This window comes from Halyomorpha halys, unplaced genomic scaffold, assembly GCF_000696795.3.
Source record: "Halyomorpha halys isolate HHAL.00 unplaced genomic scaffold, Hhal_1.1 Scaffold916.1, whole genome shotgun sequence".
NCBI classification, from domain to species: domain Eukaryota; kingdom Metazoa; phylum Arthropoda; class Insecta; order Hemiptera; family Pentatomidae; genus Halyomorpha; species Halyomorpha halys.
The window spans coordinates 219963-246828 of record NW_027108073.1 but is presented as its reverse complement, the minus strand read 5'-3'; the positions used below and the strand labels follow the sequence as shown (position 1 = coordinate 246828).

Below are 26866 nucleotides of genomic sequence, written 5' to 3'. Positions count from 1 at the left end.
ATTATATCTTACTTTTTTACATTTTATACCCCTGTTATTTTGCACTTAGGTTTTTGTTTTCCTTTTGTAATTATGTGTTTGTATCTTTTTTAGCCCTGAAGAAGCCCTGCAACGTGGGGCGAAACGTTGGCTCATTAAATTAGTATATTTCTACTATTTGAGTTTTTCTTGACCGCACCCGGACCATATTCTTTTCAAATATATATATATATTTTTCCTATATTTTCTTAAGAATTTATCAATTATCCGAACGTAATGGCTGCTGTTTTAATATTCTTCTATCCTTTTTTTATTATTACGAAGGAAATGCATCCTCCTCTCGAGACACCCCAGTCTAACGGTAAACTAATTCTGTAAAATTAATACGACTGTAGATTGAAATAGGAGCGATGGGATGTGATTGCCATAATGCCTGTTGCTAGTAGCAATTACCCATGCCATTTATTATACCTCTAACCTCTACTAGTTAACTCTTCTCCGTTACTTTTAATGAAGTCGCTGGATGCATCTAAGTGCAAGTCACTGCACTCACCTCCGACCATTAGCTTATGCAAGCCTGATCCCATCTTCTAAATATACAGATTTGTGTGTCTTAACGTGATTTTGTGCCGGAGAAGGTTTAAAGTGATATTCTTGTAAGTGATTTTAATAATTTTCAAAAACAATCCAGAGTGTCTGCCCCTTCAACATTCTCCTATATTCATTCACACCGTTAAATTTTAAAAAGATATAAAAAAGACATGAAGAAAACTTAATCAGTAATTTGACTGTTAAGGGAAATTAATAAGAAATGGGAAAATACATGCTATTATTTAAAAGGGAGTTGTCCCACAATAAAAAAAAAGTTTATGAATGTAAATTCCAATCTGAACTTTACATACATCTTTATATGTTAATTACTTTATACCCTAATACCTTATAACCAATTATATTTGTGAGATATGCATAATCATGTCCCTTCATGATTTTCACAATATCAGTAATGATTAACATAATTCAGTTATTTAAAAGAAATTATCGCTTCATTCCTGTAATTTTCTATAATTATTTTAACCTTTATTACAACAACCCATAGTCTTGGGTTCCGTAGTGTGTAAGCAAGTACTATTTCTAGATCATCGAATCAGTATTATTCAGAAATCACGTTCAGCCTCTAGGTTTTTCTCTCAATTAAAAGGTTTTCATTTTTTAGAGGCTTGGTGTGGCATAGGCGCGTCTCCCGACTCCAAGGTCGAATTACGGTTATTCAACAGAATAAATAATTATCTGCGATAGCCAGTATCAAATTCAGACCAAGTCCAGCCGTATATCGGAGAACGATTTCTTATAAGGGATACATTTTTCTCCCTCAGATAGAAGAGCCATAGAAGAGTAGAGAAAGGTGGAAGACTGCCGTGTTATGAGAAAGAGTTTATTAGATTAGAAGTGGAAGGTACAAAGGATGATCTGCATAGCCTAGACCTACCGTGGAGGATCGGTAATCATGGCCTTTGTGTCAGCTTGGACAATCCCCGCAGGTTTTTACCACACTCTTCGCCACCTCCGTCCCCGTTCTCAGGCCACTGAGAGGCCACCGTGTCCAAACCCGTTCTATTTATCGAGGGGTTGTCAACGCGCTCCAGGAAGTGTTATATCCGATCTCACATCTTTACTTCAGGATAGTTCCATAAGAAAAAAATAAATACGAGGGTAAACTGAAATCAGTGGCGACTAAAGCTAGTGCAGGGACTATAGCAAATATCCCTTGAGACCCTTGCTTGAATGGAAATAAAAGAAAACTATAAAAGTCAATTGGATAGACATTAAAATCAAAAATGGACGTTCAGATTGTGAGGTCAAGAATGATAGATTTTTAAAAAAATTCTGAAATTGGATCACTAAAAATTTGAAGGGAAGGGTTACTGAGAACGTGGGGCATGGGGAGGACATTTTCAGTACCCTCCTTCACATCAAATTTTGAATGATTCAATTTTTTTTTAGATTTTTGGATGGGCATGATAGCTAAGTGTAAAGAACAGTCGTTTGCAAAGTGAAATTTGTTCTGAACTTATGATAAAGCTTTACAAAATATAGTCCCTTCTTGAAAAACATTTAATAAACGAAAAAAAACTACTAATGATTTTAAAATTTAATTTACTATATTGATGCGACAATAAAGAATATAACAGCATGTCAAAAACAAGACAAATATATACATCATGAGAACTACTGCCTCCAGGCGATTCCAGTAATTTTTTCTTATTTTTTTTAAGACATCCATTGTCCCAGAGCGGAGCGGATTGTAAATTAAAATGAGCTCCCACTCCTTCAACTAATTCCCGAAGCAATCAATATGTTAATACCCTCTTCTCAGGACACAGTTCTTGTCCATTATCCCTTCTAATAACAAAAGACCTGTCCTGGAACGGCGTTTTTTTCCAGTTACCTATGGATATTAGGGCATTATCGACAGGGGCTACCGAAGACCGTGACCTACCGTCCCCTGGAGAGGATCCACAGGAAAAACTCCTGAGGAGCAAACAGTCTCCTGGGAAAAAGAAAGGCCGTGGAGGATCTATTCAGATTAGGGCCAACAATAAAACAGTAACGAATTATATCAGGGCTAAGGTAGGGCCTTTTGTGTTTGTCTTGTCTCGGATGAGCAACGTCTACAAAAGATAAGCTTCAAACAGATTCGATATGCATTGAATCGGAACTAAAAACAATTGTTATACAAACTATGGTTCAATAAATTGCATTCTAAAGATCAATAGTTTACATATAACTAGAAATTAGTAGAAATATTCATATTTTATATACATAAAAAGCAAATAAGCAACCTGTAACATGCATATATACCTTTAAGAATAATTATGAAGGAGTAGAGTAAATGCAGTCATGGTACTCCCGGGAAGTCATTTAAAAATGGTGGCATTCAAGTTCCTTGTAAGGAAAACATTCACAGTAAGTTTTCTCAGTTGCCTCATTATAACTAAATTTCTTTTCTTTGTAGTGTATAGTGTGACAAATGCAAAGATGGTTTGCATTAAAAAAACAATGAAAACATAGAGGCAAACAATTTTAGAAACAGTTAAGGATACAATATTATCACGCAAAACATGATATACATAAAAAAAATAAAAATGTACCAATACAATCCATGAAGTATCAGAAGTGTAGTATTTTGTAAGGAAGTACTGGTACTACACCAACGGTTGTGCAAGGTTTTTAACCAATTAAGATTAGGGTGGCTGGGTGGGTATCCTCGTATAGGGTTTCTCGGCTGGGTGGCTCCGGGAGAGCTCCCGAACTATCTGCCAAAGCCGGATTCAAACACATATCCTTGGAATTAATAGCACAATGCCTAACCTATCCACTGCCACATACATATGTACATACTTATACATACACACATATATATACAATACTGAAGGAATGATCTATGTGTTATTAGTGATAACTATAATAAATCTCAACAAATACTACTTGCACCACTCCATCCTATTCAGATTCTATTTATTTATAATATAATTATGTATCACTGAAAATATACAATCAAATTTCATTTATTTATTTTTTATTGATAGACTAATTCTAGCCTCCATCTACATAATAATTTGATTTTAAATCTGGATCACTCTCCTTAAACCTAAATAAATCTTCCTCTCTTGAGAAAGAGGGTGAGATCATGCATTAGTATTCCGGGAGGACCTCTTGTGACAAAGAAACCAAGACGGCTTGGAACCCGGTGAGGTGTCCATGACTTAGCGTTCCAGTATTTCCTGAGCAACGGAGGACACTCCAGGTTGATTCCATCACTGAATTTGTATGTCGTTGTGAACTAGAAGATACATCCATAGAAGTGTAAAATAAATCTATCAATAGCCAATGGATACATAATCTTAAATAGTAAATCAAAATGTTGAAATAAGTTTCCTAAGAAATTAAAATAAAATTAAAAAAAAACAAAAACAGATAAAATACAGAACAATAAGTTGGAAGGGCAGAACAACGAAAGAAACAGAATTTTATGAGGATAAACAAAAGACAAATCACTAAAAAAATATAAAATACATTGTAACATAATCATTATTACTGAATTTGACAGCTTTGAATAAAAAAATGTTCGCTTGACAAAATTAAAAATAGAAAAAGGTATTTTAATTTGGAGCTCCTCATTTGTTTAAAGCAGCATAATTTAATCATAAAGTATTGCAAATAAAATATTTATTAAATAGTGAGCAGGTAATATCACAAAATCACACCACAAGCTGTCTGTATGTAAACCACTGACAACTGACCGAATTAAATGGCCTTTAATGGACGTGGCCTAAACCAAACAACCATAATTGCCTGCTGCAGACTTTAACGCTGAGTCGCGTGGTCGTTGGTACCATGTGCGCACGTGGGAACGCGCTGTAAACACACACCCCCTAAATCCACTTTGCGCACCCTCCGCGCTTAGGGTGGACGAGCATCTGTAGCTATTAGTACGAGATGGAGTGTGCCGATCGCGCTGTTTGGTTTAGGGTCAGTCATGGATTACAGGGACGTGCAACGCGTATATATTCAATCAAGAAATTATTCCTCATCAAGAAAGAAAGGAGAACATAATGGGAAACTAATAAAAGAAAATTTATATAACAGGCTAAGGTCAATTCATTATACAAAATTCATGAAGTTGAAACATCAATAAAATAAACAAGATTTGTCAGGAGATATCCTGGGGAGAAAATACAAGTTGACTCGTGGGAATCAGGTGGATGGTGACGTCACAGGTGCAGTAATATCTAATCAAGGAGGCCGCGCCTTCCGCCATCTGTATCTCGATCAGATGGGCCGCGGCTGTGGCTTCTCACTAGGCGTCTATGCGGAAAGTTTATGTACTATTTGCGGAGATTATCCACTTTTATAGCTTCACTTGTAAATATTTAAGTAATCTTTAAGCGGAATAGTAAATATAGAATAGACTTGTAAGGAGGACAGCATACGAGATCAAGTAAGCAGCTGCATAACTCTGATTGAGGGAAGACGAGTCAAAACAAAACAAATAGGCAATCTGTTTACAATACACGACCAATGCCATCCGTATCTAATAAACACATTACTTGTCTTTTGTCTTATTTGTATATGTATTTTTTCACATTTTATAAATTCTTTTCGTAATGGCACAACTTAAAAAGATTTTTATTTTTACTGGACGTATTCTATAGAGTGTATTATTAACTGGGATTACTTTGCGACAAGCCTACTACCCTACGGAAAGTATATATGGCTCAAATTGAAACCACCCGTTTATATCCAACCAGAAGTTTTCTTGGTTTCGATAGTTTTACTAGATCCGTTTCTCACCAACTAAAATTCTAGAACCATATCATCACCCAAAAGATACCAGCGAAACAACAATGGCCCAGAAGGATAGGCGATGGCCCAGAAAATAAACAAGGACCATCCTTAAAGTACAAAGGATACTGAAGCGTGTATTTAAAGATGGCTCGATGATACACATTTGAAACAGACTCCGGAGGCTCATGAAGAAATCCTGTTCCCACGGGACAAGAATAATTTCTGTCTTTTTCTTACCGCCGAAGAATTAGGCTGAGCAATGACATCTGCTGTCGTCTAATGGCAGGCATGTGTTATTGCGTGTACGATTTTTTATTCTTTTTCTACTGTTGATTTCTTCTTCTGCTTCATATCTTCGTTTCTTCTGTGAATGAGATCTAGTTCATTTTCTTCATTGTGTTCCCTTCATAACCGGAAGGCTTTTTTATAAATAAACCACGCAATGAAGTTATGATTCGAACAAGATATGGTGTGCATTCCATATGATGAAGAGATAATAAAATATAACTAACGACCTACGTATAGACAAGTTTAATATGATAAAGAATACTTCTAAAGAATCTTACCTAAGCATTGCATACATATTTTTTATGCTAGAAAAAATAAAATTAATTGATTACAAATAACTTTATTATAATTTTTTAGATTCAAATATTAATAAAAAATCCTAAGGAAAAAGCTTAAGAACCGCACTTAGTCTAACCTTTTTAATACAAAATTATATAATAATTCAATGCAAAATTTGTTCACCATAATTTTAATTTACAATCACGCCATGATCAGGAACACTATAAAAATTCAAAAAATTTAATTTTATGACATAGATACAGAATAAATTAATTTGGCATTGATTGTGTGTATTTCACTTACATCTAATTTTGTAGTATATTGATCTAATTTATTACAAAAAATAAAATGTGAAATATGTATTGTGAACTACACATAATCAATTTTTTTTTTCAAATTTGATGTCATAGAATCATACATTTCTGAATTTGTGTTGATGATGGCTTGATAGCCACAAGGTCGGACATCTCGATTATAAATAAAAATTATGGTGAAATAATCTTGTCATTAATTATTAAATAAATATACCTTCACCGAAAAAAATAACATTTATATATATAACACAAACGTCAAAGTCTGTGTTAAAGGAATTTCAATTTTTTGTAAAGTTTCAGCCTAGTCTATTAACCTTTTTCAAACATTTTCATCTTCACCCCAGTCAAAAATAAAAAAAATCGAACAATAAAACTTTAAGACAAAAAAAATTAAAGACAATTAAAGCCTCATATGATCTTTCAGTTCCTCAAACTGAAATATGGTTAACAAAAAAAAGTGACTTTTTTGCACAGTGTCTTTTTTAATGTACAAGTAATTTAGTTAATGGAATAATAGATTTTAAAAATTAACTAAAAACTTTTTTATTTATATAATTTTATATTTAAAAATGTGTGCTTAATCTGCCTCAAAAGATTTTTTCTTTATTAATTAATAATCCACTTAATTAAGTTAATTGAAATAGTGAAAATAACCATTTTAATTACAAAATAATATAAAAACGTTCCAGATAGAATATTATAATGGCGAAGCGAATGTAAATGTATTAAAGAGTAACAACGCGGTTTAAAGACCTCACAGCGAGTAGGTTGTAATTCTTCATTAGCTCTGTAAGGATATAAGTCATCTTTCTTTTTCATATCTATTTCAATTCCCTCACAGAATATAAATCGAATTACAAGAGTGAAAAGCGCGAAGGCACGGAATGGGAAAAGAAATAGGACTCGAGAGATTAACGACCGATATATATTTATAAACAGATAAGCATCTCTTGAAAGATGTATTATTCATGCAATTTTGAAACTGACTGTACTTACTTGCAATAGGAGTCACCCCTGGCTGTAGAGACGCAGGCACCGCCATTCTTACACGGGTTCGGTGAGCAAGACAGAAAACCTGCAACAAGAATAAATAAATAATTATAACGAATAAATAGAAATTAACAAATTAATCAAGAATAACACTGTAAACAATTTTTTTTATAAAAATAGTAAACTATTCTTAAATTTAAATACGTGCAAATTAATATTCGAGAGTGATAAAAAATAAAATACTAGCCAGGAAATCTGGGTTTATCAATAAACAAAAAGTGATAAAACATAGTCGAGACCACACTCTACCAAAGGAAACCTTTCTTTACCACTATAAGGGATAACCCTTAAGAACATTGAGCATGGTAGCATAAAGGGCTATTCCACTCAAAATTCGAGTCAAACTTTTTAGCACGATAACACATTTTGTATTTCACACAGCTCCGTCTGCAGACGGGTCACAAAATAAAACAATCAATCAAAGACTTGCTCCAAGAATGCTTTCAATATGAATAATGAGAAAGAATTACGACTGTTAAATACTTTAACTGAAATACTGCTGTATACTGAACAGCAAATAACCACTTTATTCAAATCAGAGTAGAGAAAAAAAAAATTATATAAAAATACAAAACATTCCATAATTCAAATTCATAAAAATTGATAATTTTTTTTGTTATTTCGATATTATATTTCACATAATACATAAATTTTATCTGTTACATTTTTATAATCTCAACATATAAACTTGAAAATTTTTAATAAATTTTACTTGAAATAATTTAATAAATAGAAATTTTAATCTATACAAATGAACGTAGATATTTACATATCATAAAATAAAATACTTAAAAAAATATGTTATAGGTTTGAAGAAGTATTCTTTGGTAAAAAAAATTTAATGTTTAAAAAATTTAGAATGCACAACTTTATTTTAAAAAATTTCTAAAATATATTCTTAGTGGTAGATTTTTCAAACGTATATGATACAGTAATGATATATTAAGGTTATTTACTCTTTCTTCTAATAGAAAATATTTTCAATTAATATTTTTTTTTTAATATAAGGTATGTTAAACTAGAAGTAAAGAAAGAACCAGTTAACGGAAGATAAAATAATAATTAGGAGTGCTGATAATTTAAAAATAAGACAAGACCAATAGAATTTTAATTTTTGAAGAATATTAAAATAATTTCGATTATTTATACATTTAAAGTTACATTAAGTATCGAACAATATTTTAAAAAATGAGATCGAACACTTTACACGTTATGAAAAGTTATATAATCTACAAATATTGCGGAAAATAACTGTAAAAGTGAAAAGCTAAATGTCAAGTATTACACATCTACAGGCGTAACGAAATCAATTCCTCCATAGTAATAGTATACAATTATTTAATTTAAACAGGACCAACAGAATTTTTCAATTATTTGAATTAGTTAGCAACAGAAGTCGGTCAGTAATGTATCGATCTAACGCCTGATAATTTTGTGAGAGGTCGATAAATTACACAATTTTTAATAAAAGCAAACAAGTAACCTCTTGAATTTTTTTTTCTTTACTTTTCGATAATTATAACATAGAAAAATTTAAGCATTGGGGGAACTTATAGAGCTAAAGTTAATTATTTAAAATATAAGTTTAGTATACAATTTATGGCCTACTCCAAATAAACTAGAACCTTAATTTTTCTTATTATTTATAAGTTCGTTTTGTATTAAACTTATTTTAACATAATTATTAATTTGTTTTCTACATCAACATAATTGTTACTGTTTTTTACTGATATTTTTAAAAATGATTCAAATATACAAAGTTAAATACATAAAGCTTAAAATCTACATTATACTGAAATTGTTAATTAGAGATAAATATGGTGCTGAAGATACCTGGTTCTCCCAATGTACATCACTTAATAATTAATATAAAGTACGTAAATTAATATAAAAAGATGATCTTAAGTATTAATTTAGTAAAACTTTATTATTTTTTTTAATCAGCCCCTCATACTTCCTAAGTCAAATACTTGTATGTGTTTGATTCAAGGCAAGTGGGAAATATGAAATACAGAAGGGTGTTGACAGATAAGTTTGTTGCTTTGTTTGGTGGCAAGTATATTGATCCGAGCTTTGAGATTTGTTATCGCTGGTTTGCGTTAATATGGTCTTGTAATTTTTATATTGATAATTAATTACAACTATTTGAAGAATAAAAAACAAGGTTTTTTAAAAATTCGAACCCAGTTACAGTTTCTATTTGACAAGTCATCATTTTATATATATTTTTGTATGACTTATTTCATTTTTATGTTCTTATCCCCAACTATTGCTGACTCAATAGAATCTCAGATAGAAACAGCTCTCCAGATCTCGAAGATAGATAGTCCAGACGAACAGAGAAGGTCCTCCAGAAATCTGTATGGCAGGTGCCCCCGGGACAATATGCCCAGTGCAGCTGCCACTTTTTATCGTACTCATCAGGACACACATTCACCCCCGCCCATCTGGCCAGGGGGGAACACGGGATCTGATTCAGTGACAAGTGATGCGCCCCATTATCCCAGTCAATGCTATATGCAGATGAACGATTGTCCCGTCTCAGGATGTCCAACCGGGTTAGATCCATCAAAAACTCAATCTGATACATTGATATCTAATGTACAATCCTTTAATGCTGGTGTCAAACAATAAAAGGATTCGTTAGTACTGTACTGTATCGAACCTTTGTATAAATCTAAAACTCTATATTCCTCATATCCTCCATTTAATTTCACTATCACTATGTTGTTGTTGTCTTTTGTTTTGTTTTTTTCGAGTTCATATAAAAGATATAGGTTCTTGTGCTACTAAAAATGAACAATAACAGTACAACCTAGTTTGATCGTACAGAAGTAATAGTCAACTGCCATTAAAAATAAATACAACACAAAGAGCAGTTTTACTTATATTGTATGGGGTGAAAGGGTTACAACAATGAAATAATTAGAAAATTAAGAGAAATCAATAATTAAAACAGCTCCTCTTCCAATGATCTCCAATATTATCAAATATTAATTTGATCCTTGACACTATAACCAATAGCTTTGGGATAACAGTTACTATCCACTTCCACTAGCCCTAAGTAAATTCACTAAAATTTTAGCCAAATGAAATAAATATATAATGAACCAAAATTCCAAGTTCTGAAGTCAATGACAGAAAGTAATATGATCCGAAATATCTTGTTTGTGTTTTTTTTAATCATTTATTTATTGTTATTTACAACTGTACAAAATATGTACAAGTAAATTTGCTGTAGGTGAAATAGTGACATGATACAAACATGTGGAGAATCTACCCATTGATAGAACTCCAATAATATTTCTAGAGGAGAAAATCTCGAGGCCATCTTATTTTCAGATGCCAAGGAGGATTATTAGGTAATGAAGGAGAAGCCAGGTTAGAAACATGTGGATTTGGTTGGTTGGGAAGTTTTCCATGGAAGGAATGGTATCTGGTTTTGGCCAAATCGGCAACATATGGGACATTGAGGTCATGATGGATGACTTGATTTGTGACAAAGTAAGAAGCGTTAAGGATTTTACAAAGTATTTTGGACTGTAATGATTGGATTCGGGAGGAATTTGATGGTTTAGTGGAGCTCCAATACAAAAATCATTCACAACACTGGTGAAGAAGGTTTTTTGTCAGAAAATTGACTAAATTCATTTTGATGCCTCTCAAGCGTCATATACAATTTAGAACATTTAGAAATTCTGATTTATACAAATGTTACCACCGTCGGTGGCGATATCTAATCAGAAAAACCAATCCTCTTGTGAAAGAATTGTGTTGATTTTAAAATGTTGTACATCTATAACAAAACTCAACCTATTTTAACACCTAGATTCATTAAAATAGATAGATAATTAAAAATATATCTTTTGTTTAATATATTTGATCTTTTGAATAGGGTCCCAGATCAGTTAAGGCAAACTAAACAAAAGAAGTTGAATTTTAAAGATTTGTTTTTAAACACGCCACTAAATCATTTTAGACAAAATTGTTATGACGTTTTCCAACCATCGTGTCAAAAAAACTCCACCTCTCATTACAGAAACACTTCAGACTCAGGTATAACAGGTATTCCAAGTACATGGGTAAGGATATTTTTGGGAAAAGGTGCCAGCGGCCTGTAAAATAAATCACAGGTAAGCTCTGAAGTTTGACGAGGGTCACTCGACCCATCACTTGTATACATCCACAACCAAATAGTTGGGAAACTACTAACAAACATGATACAATAATATACAGTTTTAGAATGAAAACTTCTATAAAAAATGTTAAGGGTTCTTGCATTTATAACTATAAAATAGAAAACACAGAAAAGCCTGGAAAATCCACCTAAATAGGCTTAGGAGTGGAGGGACCAGAACAGTGATATATCTGCTTTGTCTAAGACATTATTTGTACATATATCGACATAATATTATTATATTATTTTTAATCATAATAATTATAAAGAATTACAAATCTCCTTGAATCCTTAAATCGGTAAGGCACGGATACAGAACCGTTAAAACAAGGATCTGCCAGAACGCCTCTCCTAACGACGCTCCATTAAAAATTCGTTAAAGTCTCTCGTTAACACTTCCATCTTGTTGTTTGAACAGATCTAATTGCGAGCCGTATAGGATGCTCTTCTCACAGGATAGCGGATCCCTTGATACATTTCTAACGACTCCTGGAAATTACTTCTTCGCCGAACAGGAGTGCTTAAGGGGTAATCAGGCCCGTCTCGTACAATCTACCTTCACCAATATATCTTCCTCAGGAATATTTAGACCTGAGTGTTCTAAGCTCTTTTCTGCTTGACTAAGTGTCGGTTCTACCGCATAATATAGCCGTTAGAGAAAAGGCAACTAATTTTTTTAAATTTACTTTTTAGCGCTGAGAAAAATATTTCTGAAAGCTTAATGAATTATAATTACGTAAAATTAAAAAAAAAAATGGATCACTCACAAAATTTTATATTTTTTTAAGTCATACAATATCAAAATGTCCCAAAAATGGATGTCTTAATTCTTTGCTGTAACTGATCTACCTGGATGGATTCACTTATCTCAAAGCGTTCTTTTAATTTTAAAAGTTCTGTAAAAAGAACTAGTTTTTAATCTAAAACGAATCAGTATAAACATGATGGCCGGGTGCAGAAAATAGAGAAAATTACTCACTAAAAGTATATAACCCTCACGCTCGAACTAACAGAGAGATGATATTAGCTTCGGGAAATATGGAATAAGAAGCCTAAGAAAATATACCTGCCCACTAAAACATAATTAACACGTTAACCGTATTTTTCCCCGAGTCACTCATGTAATAAAAGTTGAACCTCTACTAAAAGCTTTGAAGTTATACTAATTAAAAATTGTTATAGTCTTTCTCCAGTGCCACGATACGGACAGGATTTAGGTGGACTCAATATCTACGCAAAGGATTAACATGCGAGGACATGATTTTCTTATTTATAACATAACAACAAACGTTTCGTTTTTTTAACATAAAATTCTAACCAAAATGAGTCAAAATTTTACCAAAATTGCTTCATAGTAGAGGATTAAAAAATTAAAATAAATAATATACGGGAATTAACATTAGAATGTTTATTTTTGAATTATTAATAATAAATATAATAATTCATTTTAGTGCGTTGAACTTATTTTCACGCACTGCGATGTATTCGCTATGTAACCTTGAGCGCCTTAATACTCTGGATATCAGGCCACAGCCAGTTCCAGCCTGCGAAATTTAATACTTCCTTTAATCAAAAATAAATCATCTACTATAGCAGTTAGCTATCGGCCGAGGAAGCCTTAGGAATTCCAGTACCTGCTTTCTACCAGGGGAATACGCAACGACTTCCCAGTAGAAGTGGTACCCCGGACACCCAGAAGACCGGCGGGGCAGAGCCCCCGAGAGCTCCGTGCTAGCCCCGGGCCATTCCCAGGCCAGCGGCACGACTCCGGCCCCTCCTATTAGGACTTCATCAGGGCCCCTTCCTCGTAGAATATACATGAAGGAGGTAACGAGCCACGTTTGAATAGATACATCTGGATCGATTTCTCTAACGGGCTGTAAAGATAGTTCTCTAACCTTAAGTAGTTATATAATACATTTTAATTGCTATTAGAATTATTAATTATACAGATAAAATATATACCGTTACCGGGAGTCGTGGTAGGTTATAAGTGAGTAATATTGCTAAGCTTATGATTCTGTTTTAGAATCTCAATTACTTTAAGAAATAAATTATAGGCATTGTTAACATAAAATTAAATAGCTTAATTCCAGACTCATCATAAATAGCCATTAGAAGTTAATGTGGAATTATTTATATAGTGAACGAATGCATAGTATATAAATTCTACTTTAGAGGAGTATATTAAATAAATAAAAATCACCAAATTTTACTTGTTACTTTTTTAAGTATAATATGAGATTATGAGTTCGATTATTAGTCCGTATAAAATTAAAAGGTGGTCGGAAGCAGTTAAAAAAAAGTTATTTAAGTAGTAATAAAAACTATTTATTTAAAACCTACGTTTCGACCCACCATATAGGTCTTCAGAACTAAAAAAAAAACTAAAAATTTTGTTAACTATGGCAGAACCATAAGATGGCGGTCTTTGACTATGTCATATTTTTAAAAATTTATTTTAACTATATTGCACAATATTTTTTATTTTTTGTATCTTGTTTTTTTATCTCTGATAAAAATCTACAACAAGTGTCGAAATTTAGGTTTTAAATAAATAGTTTTTATTGCTATTGAGACACCTACTTTTAACCGCGACCCGAATTGTCTTTCTTCAAAAATAAAATATTTACACAAACTGTAATAATAATAGAAGAAATTGGATGAGTAACCAATACAATTTTATACAGAAAATATAAAAAAAGTTAACGCGGTTAGTAATAATTATGTGATTTGTTAATGTTTTTAAACTAATTAAAACAAAATTGAAGAAAAATGGTTGGGTTGATCGACTAGTAAGAAAAACTATTTTATCTAAAGCTTACGTTTCGGTCCAAGTTATAGAACCTTATCAGAACTAAAAAAAAAAAAAAACTAAAAATATTGTTAACTACTGCAGGATTCTAAGATGACAACAGTCTTTTCTTAAGTATTTTTCTTAAATAAATAAAGTATAAAATTACAATAATAAAATGTCAAAGGATAAGTTATGAATATATTACTTAAGTAAGAAATAAAATAGATAATAGACTATGTACTAATTATTTTTAAATTGAAACAACATTTAAAAGAACATATAAACCGAAACGGGTTCGATTTTATTAAGTTTTCTCAACTAACAATATATTGTAGATAAAACAATCCCCATTGAAAAAAGATTTGGAAATATCATAATAAAAAAAGAGTAAAATATTTTTTTATTGACTGTTTAATTAATTTGTTTTATATTTAACATGATTCGGGAAGATAACTGAAATCCGCCACAATAACTCAACTTTAAATTAAAACATTAATACACTCATTTAATATCTACTACGGAAATCGTGACGAGAAATCCGCCTTCTCCGAGAATAAATTCCAGATATCTCTCTCCTTTATAACTTTATAAATTATTTACGATCGAAAATTCTATAAATTTGTTTTATTTAGAATTAAAGAAAAAAAAAAACACGAATTCGTTAGGTAAGTTATAGAATAAATAACCATAAATACAAGCATTAAGTTAATGTATCAAGTGACCCGTTATATAACGGTAACGATGTTGTAACCGGTTACCGTGTACGAGTATATATTTTAGCGGTTGCAATAGCATTACAAAATTAAAGTCTCATGTTCGTATAAACGTGTATAAGTTCAATCTCATTGCGTTACCTTATAGAGAGAACGTTTACCTACAAATTTGATTGTACCAACTGAACGTAATTAACTTCAGTAACACGAGCGATTTCCTTAAAATAAAAAAAACTTTGTTGGGTGCCTTCCACATCCGAAATACACTCAAGACTTCTGAAAATGGATTAATATACTTCCTATATATTTTCATGCAGTTTTTTTTTTTTTTATTTTGACATGCATAGAAACATTTGACAAAACGTACTTGCAAGAAGTCACAGAATGTGGAAGGCACCTGACAACTAAGCAAAGTTTTATTAAAAATATATTTTTAAGAACTTTAACATTTTGAATATAGTTATTAATATTTTTTTTTATGTTCCACGTGTGACGGGTAAGATTTTAATACAACTTTATACCGGTTTTCGAATTTTTTATTCTTCAACAAAATGTTTTTGACTATTAATCACAAAAATATTATTATTAGTAATTGCGAACATAGGAATGAATACAAGATTAAGAATATATAAATTGAGTGGGGATTTTCTTACTTTTTCAATTATACATTTGTGATATATATTGGAAAAACATAGAAAAAAACACGTAGAAAAAAATATAAACATACAAATGCTTATTTTTTAGAATATATATTACGAATTTATTATTGTATAGAAATCCTTACCCCAGTGATGAGTTGGCGTTAAGAACAAACTTAGAAAATGAACACGACCTTTAGAAACTTGTTAATATAGTAATATTTCTATGACTAAGGGTTTTAACGGCATTCCCATGAGGTGTTAATATCTAATCCGCTATAAAGGTCATGGTTAAATAAACAACAAGTACAAAACAGAAATATCATACGCCTTAACAATTCTCCTTGAGTAACATATAAATAAATGTAACACGGACATTGCTTATATAATGCTGAGTCATGATCTAATTGGGCCTGGTTCCTTCTAATGACAGAGGCATTTGATAGAGGCTTCCACGAAGGATGATTTGCATAAGGATATCACAATGGCGTTCAGGACATGTCTTTACAAATATATAAAAGGAACTCTCCTTGTTCGGTAAATTAATAGCTTAGCTTAAGTTCAAACAATATAAACTAAATTGAATATAACACAAATATTTTATTTTGTAAAAAAAAAAAACTCATTTCATAGGTCATAGTATTGCATATGAATGTTGGTCACGATATCAATACACAAGGAAACAAAACTAAACCTACAAGTTTTATGGTGAGTTCTTCAGACAATGCAAACGGTAGCAAGTAATAGGTACAACAAAAAAGGTCACCAATACAAAGAACTGTTACGGAAAAAAAGTTAGGAGTAAAAGGATTTGCGAAGGGAAGGATATTATAATGGTAGGATGAACAGGTAGCCCTAGTTGCAAAATTATTTTTTTAATAGCACTATGTAAAAAAAATTAACTGCCCTCATGATGAAACTTCAACAGTTATATACATAATTAAATGAATATATTACGTAACTAAGACAGGCCTATAAAAGAGGAGAATATAAACATTTTAAAAAAGTTGACTTGGTGAATGCTAATTATTGAATTTAAAAACAGGCAAATGTTTTGTAATAATTAAATAATAATTTTTAGACTATTCACTAATGAAGTATAAAATCCAAAAATAAGTTGGAGAAAAAATTTTAATTTCTCGGAGGACCAAATAAAAATGATATATGCGCCATCAAAATCTTGGAGAAAAGGTACAAATAATATTTTCAGAAAATACATTAATAGTGAAATCTTCCAATTTATTATTCTTCATTTACTCTACGGAAAGGATTTACTAAAAGAAATAAAAATGTTTCTGTCGAAAGGTTAACGAAGAAGATATATTAAGTTTCCCATGTTGAACTATATAACTTTTACTTAGAGCTTTATCACGAAATATGTTCGTCACGTATAGGTTTTCAAAACATATAAATAGTATGCGAAATATCGACGAAATACCATGCAACAATGCTATACCAACATAATTACTAACCGACTAATTATACCGATTTTTCTACTTTCGCTATGTAACATGCGATGAGAAACGATAGTAAAAAGATGAAAAAAAAAATCGGGACCATTTCGCGACCCTAGTTCTCATATGAAAAACTAATTGATCCTCATAACTTTCTCTAGAGATTATTAAAGGGACAATTAATTACCCTGGGGGTTAAATTGCACCGAGGGGTTGCGCAAGAAGATATCGTGCGAATCGACTCCAATGTAATATTCCCTTGTGCGCAAGCCGTGCGCCAGTTCGCATCAGTTTTTCCATTGCGTCAGCTTCCTACCCTTTGATGTGCACTGAGGAACAATCGAAAAGTTGCGACAAAACACGAAATAGGTTTGAAATTTTGTTAATTAGTAAATGAAAAATGTCTAGAGTAGTTTTATATTATGTTAAACATTTACTAATCATTAATTTATAATGGATTTCATAGGCATTAAAACAACACTTGTAATGCTGTAATATGGATATTGCTCCCGGGATTTTTCCCTTTGTTATGAGTGTTTCTTCCTAAGTTACATTTCACAAGACTTTTTCTATTTTTCTATCTACCGTTGGTACAAAAATAATTTTGGAACATAATGAGCCAGGCTGGAAAATAAGTAATACTATTGAATATTACAACTTACATATAATTGGATGAGGCCTTTAAGATTTGACTACTAAATTATGTCTTAATAATTATTAAATATATGTATTATATTAAATTATTTATAATTTTTTCATACTCTCTCGTATTCACATCAGATACTAATTATAAACATAGTATTTGATGATTAAAATGAATGAGTCCAGTTTAGAAGATATAAAGTTAATTATACGACGAGGTAAAAATAAATAAATCTAAATATCAATTCAGCTTAATTGATTTATGTAAATAAGCAGTTAAAAAGCTCTGAATAATTATAACATCACAGATCATAATAATTAAAGAGAAACATAAACCAAACCATATCGAAGTCGTTTTCGAAATCAGAACGTGGTGAGTGGTGAGCGAGGGCAGGAGTGTGTCAGGGATCGTTAACAAGATCCTTCCTATTTAACGGCCTATCTGGACGGCAGGCGGAAGATCCGTTAACAACATGTCACCGGAGTGGTACAGCTTTTTAGTTTGTATTATATTTTATTTCAACTTATATTATAATAAATGATAATTTTTTTGAAACTTTTTAGTAAAAGATAATAATAAAAAATGCATGGAGATTTTGTAAATTACTAGAAAAAGTAAAATACTAGTTTAGATATTTAATAATTATGCCGAAACAAACATGTAAGTTTTGAGCTAGATTTCGATCTACAAGCCTTGTATCCTATTTTTTAAAATTAAAATATGAACACACATTTGCCATTATTTAAATATCTAAAAAATCAAAGACTTGGTGAAAAATGTAACAAGTGTCAGAATCCACACCCTTGTGTATTTTAGAAAGGAAATTGACCGACATTTATCGGGTATTACCTTTTAGTATTAAAAGTGGATAGATAAAAATGAATAACATGAAAAAAAGGCGAAATGAAAAAGAACGTAAATAGCAAAGGTGACAAAGATTCATAGAAATGGTCCCTAATAACTTTTAAATACAACTTTTATTATAATGTTATTCATCATATTCTATTTATATGAATCTAATTCTGTGCTTTGTAACATCAAAAATATACCGTTATAAGATTTAATTGGTATGATTTCAAAGGCACCCACCCAATTGATGGAATTTTAAAACATAAAATCTCAAACTGGACTTAATTATTGGTGCTGAAGGTTGCGAAAATTCATTAATTATTTTAAACTTGGATAGCATAAATATTTATTATCAGTTACAAGCCAAAACTAAACACAAAGGTGAGGACACATCACTAGTGCTTGTAACAATCTTTATTTCATTTATTTCCAAAAACCACCACCAAAATGGTATCAGTCAACATTGGAAAATTCGGTTATTAATTGAAACACGAAAAACACGGCTACTCATCTGTTGGCAGTTTTAACACAATACTAACTGAACGAAATCGGGATATTGCAAGCTGTTAATAAAATGAAGTAAAAAGTTAATAAAATGCCCTTTATTTGTGCCCAAAAAATGACACCATGGTTTGGTAATTGTGTAGTGGCCTCTTCAAGTGTTTAAATCATTGTTAATTTAATTACAGCTCTATCTGAAAGTTGGGATCCGCCTTTTGCTATAGTTCCAATGATCAGGAGCCATAAAAGCCTCCTCCACTTCCTGGCGAAGACATCTTGTACAAGAAGATGCCGCCCAAGGCTTCACCCGACCTCTGTAAAAACTGGCTCCTGCAATTATTGAAGTACCTTTTATAGCCCGCCATCTCCTGCCTAGAGCCATCCTTGAGGACTTTTTAAGCCTTAATGTGTTGTTTCTTCGTAGCCGTTGCTTTTCTTCAGGAATCGGTACAGGGACCTCACTAAGATGGTATCGATGGAAGGGGAATCAATCAAAGACACAATTAAATGGAACGATGAGCAACTTTACTAACCTACGTAAGGTGAGTAGTCTGTTATTTTTTGTCTATTATTTTCAATGTCATTATTAACCAAAACTCACAAATCCTCAGATCGTAGTTTTGAAGAAAAATTATGTCACTATAGGTCTAAATAAGGAAAAAGGAAACTAATTCATAGCAATCACACGCAACTAAACGTGCACTAAGCACATCAATTAATGCAATCGGTTTCCCAAAAATAGTTGGATAGCTGTCAGTTTTATAAGTTTCTAGACTCATCAGATGCACATACATGACTAAAACGTGGTGAAGACACAATTATCTAGAAGTATAACAAATTCATTTGCAAATCACTTGAGATCTGAATCCTTGAACAGAAGTATCGAGTTATTCCATATAACCACCTTTTGATATGAGTTAGTATATTGAGCGGTAATTTAAAAATGATTATTCACACCAACCAAAATGGAGGATATAAGACATCAGTAGATAGATTTGCAACTAAATATAAGCAAAAAAATATATATGATTCAATAGTTCTTCAGTGAACAGTTTGCATTAAACGAATAATGTTTAGCAATGCTACTTAAGAAAAAAAGGAATTAAGTGAAAGAGACAACAAGAATAGGCAGAATAAAGGAGACCAAAGAGGAGGTGGGAGGATTTGTGAATTGGAAACACGTCTGTAGCCGTGAGCAGCCATATTAAGGAGACGCATAGCTCCCAGCCGGAGACATGGCTACTCGCTGGAGAATACTTATGGGATCTCGTCCTACCGCTCTTCAGGAGGTTCAAGGCTCTGGAAGGACGTCAAAGAAAAAGTCGCAGATACTGGTATAGGCACCTGATCGATGTATCTGGCTCACTATTTAAGATTCGTATGTTTTAACAAACAGAAAGTATGGAATGGATATGGAAACTCTCGATATTTACATCCGAAGAATCTACTTCCAGCCAATTTGCAATAATTGTGCCTGCACCAAGTTTCAGTTGTCTACATGTACCTGTTGAGTCAAGAAACGTCTAAAATTGTTTTGTTTTTTTTAAAGTTTTTTAAACCCTATTGTGAGGCAAGATTTATGAATCAATATGAACTTTCCATTGTAGGCAGTTCTGTTAGAAATTATTTTTCTTACCGTTTCGATATAATGGTATATTCGTGCCCGTGGTAAAAGAATTTTTTTAAATAATCCAGTCTTAAAAAATGTATTACTTGATGCTAGTTAAATGTTTTTGTATTAATTCAAATATGCAATATTTTTAATAGAACACGTATTTTCGTTTTTTTTTGTTTTTTTTTACTTGTGCTTAATTTTGCTATGTAAATTAAAGTTGGTTTTTTTTTCGGTTCAATTTGCAAGAAAAACATTCTGCACAATAGACTTTTCTTTATGCTTCATAAATATTTTTTCTTTGTCTTTTTTCACCGGAGATTTTCTTAGTTTTTTTTTACTTATGAAGTAGTAAACTCTTAGACATTAGTAAAGCAGATGTGAGCATTTACTGAAAGTCTACAACCTAACTATACAGACGATTTCTTTTACATACTATCAAGACTATAATTTAATTATTATATTAAGACAATAAAGCAATTAAAAACTAAAATAATAGCAACCATACTTAGTTAGTTTGACCCTGAATTTAAGTTCAAGTCCAATAGGAGATTTCCGTTCACCTTCTTCTCTACTTTACTTCCTCACTTAAGGCCTTAATAATATCTCGAATACATTAAGATATATTTTACTTCTTACATTTATGTGTTTTGTTACATAAATATATAGTAAAAAACTGTTGGGTCGAGTTAAGAAAGAACCAATCCAGATTAGATCTCATTATCCGCAACGAGAGCGGACCGCACTAATACCCATCCGCTTGGCTGATCTCCTGAAGAACGTTCTCCCCCTGTATCTGGGCCCCTAATCTCGTTTACCTGCTCCAGGGCATAATCCTCCAGGAACATCTGGACAGCCGCGGAGGATTGGCGAATTCTAATTGGCCACGCCTCGTCTTCTCAGCTTAATCCTTGAGCACAGCAGGAGGGGAAGGATAAACTGGGGGATGATGGAACCGTTAGCAACTGTTTAATCGTTATCGGTATGTATCCATCAGATTTAATATTCTTAAGTTAAGCTTTAAAATATATTCTTAAAAAATCCGGGAAGCTTATGACTTCGACAACCCCCTTTAGACAAGAAACCATGAGTTCCTTCCTAAGCACGATTCTAATCCCCTCCTCCCTTACAACCTTCTTTCTTAACGTATTTATTTAACCTTTAATGTATAATTTATTAATAGCCATAATTCTTAACGTCGTAGTTAAAATTAATAAACTTTAACAACGATTTTGGATTTAAGATACTTAGTTTATTAATGACTATCAACATAAGCTGCCAAGATGCGGGGTAGCAGGTTTTAGAGCTCTAATTGGTGATACCATATGTACAGAATAAACTAGTGAAAAAAAGTTAAAATAAAAAAACAATAACGAATAAAAAATGATAACTTAAAAATTGACATGGGGCAAGGCAGGGAGTATACAGTACCCGCAATACCTAATCATACATATTTTATAGCTATTACTTAGAAATGAGCTTAAAGAAAGAAATAGAGTTATTTATTGAATGAAATTCATTAAGAAAATTATAATAAATGTGATAAAATGGCAATATATTTATAAGTGTATGATTTCCATAAATATTAGAAATTACAATAAGGTTAAAAATTGTAATAATAATAAATATTGAGAACAGTATTTGTAATAGAATTATTATTTGTGTTACTGCTGGTCAAGCAACAGTACTTCCTTACAAAGTATTGCCCCCTTGACCCTTTAATTCAATTCAATAATGTATATATTGTAACAATATATACTATTTGTAGTTGAATTAGTGTTACAAATACTATTGCACTAAGTATTTTTAATAGTATTATTACAAATGTTAATAATAATAAAATTATGAAATATTACTAGAAAATAATGAATATGACGAAACAAGGCCTCGAAACGTTGATGGGACTAGAAAAATAAATCATTAAAAAAATATAGGTTAGTTATAATTTTAAACTTCTAAAAGGTTTGATTATAACATTAATTATATTACAAAAAATAATGCATAATCCTCCGGAGATTTAAATGTCATCTAGTTTGATAGATCCAGTCTGATAATGTCAACAGGATGATTAAAAATAAAAGTGAAATTTAACGTTTTGCATATTATTAATAAATTAAACCATATAATTATGGCTGTTATAGACTACACTATACCTAGTTCTTCTTAGTGATTAAATCGCTATTAGAATAGTTATGAAATTAGAAGATTTCGTTTTCAATGTCCCTAAATTTGTGACTAATCACTTACTTTCTGAAATGGCATGGTTCTGAATAGCAATAAAAGACATCAGTATGGATGGACATCAAAATGTTTCCAGGCAATTTTATATCGTGTTTCTTCTAAAAAGAAACGAACTAAATAGCCAAAGAAATCACCTGAATAATAATAGGTCCAAACAAAACGTCGGTCGAAAATATACGACAAAGAGAAGAATAATCGACTAGAATTAAAACCGAATCCTCGGAAATATGAATTGTATCAACCAGCCCATTCGTCAAATTGGTCAAAACAACAAAAAAACACCAAAGCTGTGGGAACCAGCGACCTCTTACATACTTAAGAATGGCTGTTTCCTAACGAGCCAGCAGAAACCAGTTTTGGGACCCGAAATTTCGCATTTCCACAATATCAAATCCCTACTATCTGGGTTATCTGGATAAAGGCAGGAAGAAAAGAAGACGGCTGTGGGAAAGAAAGACTTCCTGCATTGTACAAGTCATTCCCACACTTTCTAAACCCTTTATAATTAATATAACAATAGACAGTTCACCTGACAATTAAGTCCTTTCCCTAATCGAGATTGATTTCAACGTTTCGATCCATCGATAGTTATAATCTTTCAGCTGAGGACATAGCAGACGCAACTCACCTCCGAAACCTGTAAACAAGAATCACATACTTTGTCTCACAGTACTCCAACTTTTTTTTTATTACGAGTTTTAATTAAAATTTATAAACGAAATTAATACAAATGCGACGAAAATGATTCATATCCGATGATTAAAATACGTAAATTTCAGATTAACATAAAATCTTAATTTTACAGCATAACAACGCAAATTGATAAATTTCGGGCTCACTTTTCAAATAATTTAATATAGAAAAAAAATAATTCTTTAAATTTTTTATAAATTAATTTATTTTCTTCTATTTTGTATCATTCGATTTATTTATTGCTTCATAATAATTAGCTCGATTGTCTATTTAATACTTGTTCATACTTTGGACTTTGTCACCTATGTTATTATCTTTGTTTATTTATAGCTCTCCTCTATTTAAATATACATTGTTACAAAGCTAAATTAAAAAATAAAATAAAAAAAACTTCGTAGTACTCTGGGACAGTGCAAGATGGTGATTTTTTTTTTCAGGTATTGAAGGTGGGTTGGGTCATCTGAACCACTTTAATTCTCATTGCATCATTCCTCAACTAGCGTTATCAGAGTTCAAAGTACATTTCGGACAAAGCAGAAAACTATAACCGTTTTGTACACAAGACATCATTCCCCTGGACTCCTGGAGAAGAAGTACTCAGGGATTCCCTGCGGAGGTTTGGCCCGATTTCAAACATTCCACCACGTCCTTGTAAAGCAGGCGACGGCTTTTCCGACTCCTCTTCTTCAACTCCAGTCTAACAACTAACTCCAGTTGTTTTGCTATTCTTTTTATACTGTCACCTTATTTATGCGTGTGATGTTCGCTGTGTACTTGAAGACTTTTTTTATATCTTTTCAACCATAAAGTAGAATTTTGACGATCATAGGATACAATAAATTATCCATTTTATAAATTTTCTTCCTTTCTATAAATATTTTTTTTAAAACTAAGAATACAATAGGAAAATTTTAATTAGAAAGCTGCAAGTTTCGCTTCTAAACATTAGACAAAAACTAACCAATATTTTACTTATTCAAATGATTCATTATCAGAATGCAAAATCACAAATGTATGTATGTATGAAGTCATAAAGCAGGACATCTTATTTCACACCAACAGTCCCATAAGAAACCACAAAACAAGACAGTTCATCTCTCTAGACATCTAAACTAATACTCTCATATAAACAGAAGTTTTACAATACAACTCGATTAGTTCATTCCTTTTTTTTTTCATTTAATATTCCTGAGTGTAGTACTAATATTTCGACAAACACTTCATTTATTAATTTTTTTTAAAAAATGGATTATGTAAGACATTTTAAAAAAGTAGAGGAAAGTTTTATTTCTTTAATTATTCAAATTTATGATTTTTAAAATTAACACATTATAAAGCTATAAGGAGATTTGATTTTTTCTGTTTTGTTTTTAATTTATTTATTTATTTTTTAATAATTATCATATTATTTTATTTTATACTTATGTCCACATCTTTATTTATTCTCAACTTCTAATTAAGAAATGATTAAAAGATTTGAAGAATTGATAAGCGAAAGTACAACTTAATCCATTACAATAAAAAATGGTTTATAACAAAGATGCTACAACCAAAAACTGTATAAAATAAAATATATATATGCCGGGCGATGCAATCTATTTGATGGCATGGTCCTGAAAAGGATTCCTTAAAAATCTCAATGCCTGTAATTACAAAACGATGAGTAACTATTTAATATTTTATTAGTATTTAAATTTAAATAAAAATAGTAGATTACATAAAGAACATGAAATTGACAATATTTAATACATCTTAGTTATACTACATATTTAGTATTGATATATCAAGAAAGAGAAAAAATACATAAAAAAAAAAATTATCAAATCTCTCTATATTGTAAATTAATGTATTTACGAACTTTACACTCAACAGATGATTTGGTTTCAACATAAGGGGTATTCATGATGTTGTGTTAAATGTTATATGTTTTTCTATGTTAAATGTTATAACTATAGGATTGTGAGCAGCCCTATTTGAAGTCATGTTAAACGTTAAATGCATAAGAGTCCCTAGCGGATTTTCTCAGCAACTTGTTGTATAAGCTTTTATGTTTATAACCTTCCTTCCAGACCCTCATGTTATTGTTTACTTCAGTTTTGATTTAAGTAATTAATTAAAACATGCCTAGAGTGAGTGAAAAGTGGAATTTGTGTGAAAGTTTAGCTTATGAGTGTCTTATTGATCTTCAAACTTGTGAAGAAGAGAATGAAGATGAGCTAATTGACAACTGTATTGAAAGTCACAACTAATATGGCGGCGATCTCAACTGGTCTCTTGTGTGACGTCATTCTCGATTTAACTGACCAAGTAACAGACTCTCAGCCATGTTAAATGTTATTTCGTTTTACCACGGCAAAAGAAGGCAATTTTTTTCTATTTAGCTCGAGTTTTTCCATTTAACACGCTTTAACATAGATCATGAATACCCCTATAATATACGCATTATGTAATACATTATATACCTATAATTTTATACATTATAATTCAAACAAACAAAACACACTCTCTTCCAGACCGATGAAAAAAGAAATAGTAACGAAGAAAAGAAAGCAAGTGTGTGAACATTTTCAAGAGAGGCGAGAATTCGCACCCTTTCGTAATACACAATGGCCAGGCTCTAAAAAGTGAGATTAGGAAAACGACGCCGCATTTTCAGACCTTTCACTGGAACAGGGTTACTTTTTTTTCTTGCCGACAATGATACGTGTGTTTAAGGAAGATTTGGAACAGTTATCTCAACTATACTATGCCTGATAATATCGAATCGAGTTTCAACATATCTGTAATATCAATTTTCTTAAACATGAGGTATACATAATTAAATTATATTCAACTTCGACATTTCAAGAATTATAGTGGCAATAAATCAAATACATTAATGTAATAATCAATCTAAATTATATTATTTAATCAACAAAGCATGGTCCTACAATACTACTTCCCCAAAAAAGGATATGGAAATCAACCTACAAATAAAGAAAGTACTAACAAATTTAAAGTTTTATTAAAAATATTAATAAAGCTGAGACAATTAATAAAGTTTATCACACACTAGACCTGACAGTGCTACTGTAGAGCTACGACTGTAAAATGTTTTCGTGACGGAACTATCATACATTTTATACTATGTCCGGTGCTGTAAAATCTCACCGTGTTCTTTAAATATGACAGTAGACGAACGATCTCACGTTATACTTGTTGAGACACTATAATAATTCTATAAGTATAATAAATGTTTTAATGACAGTAGCTTCACTACCGTAAAATAGACTTCCAACTATCACGATATGAC

The 26866-nt window shown here is 31.4% G+C and overlaps 1 protein-coding gene across 4 annotated transcripts in view; it reads right to left on the bottom strand.

Annotated features, from left to right (window-relative positions):
• Positions 1-26866, bottom strand: part of N (neurogenic locus Notch protein) — a 237499-nt gene that overhangs the window by 192067 nt on the left and 18566 nt on the right. For all 4 annotated transcript variants that reach the window (XM_014430838.2, XM_014430839.2, XM_024360766.2 and 1 more), the window contains exon 2: positions 7203-7281. In XM_014430838.2, the coding sequence (XP_014286324.1) occupies positions 7203-7281 (79 nt within the window). The remainder of the gene's footprint in view (positions 1-7202; positions 7282-26866) is intronic.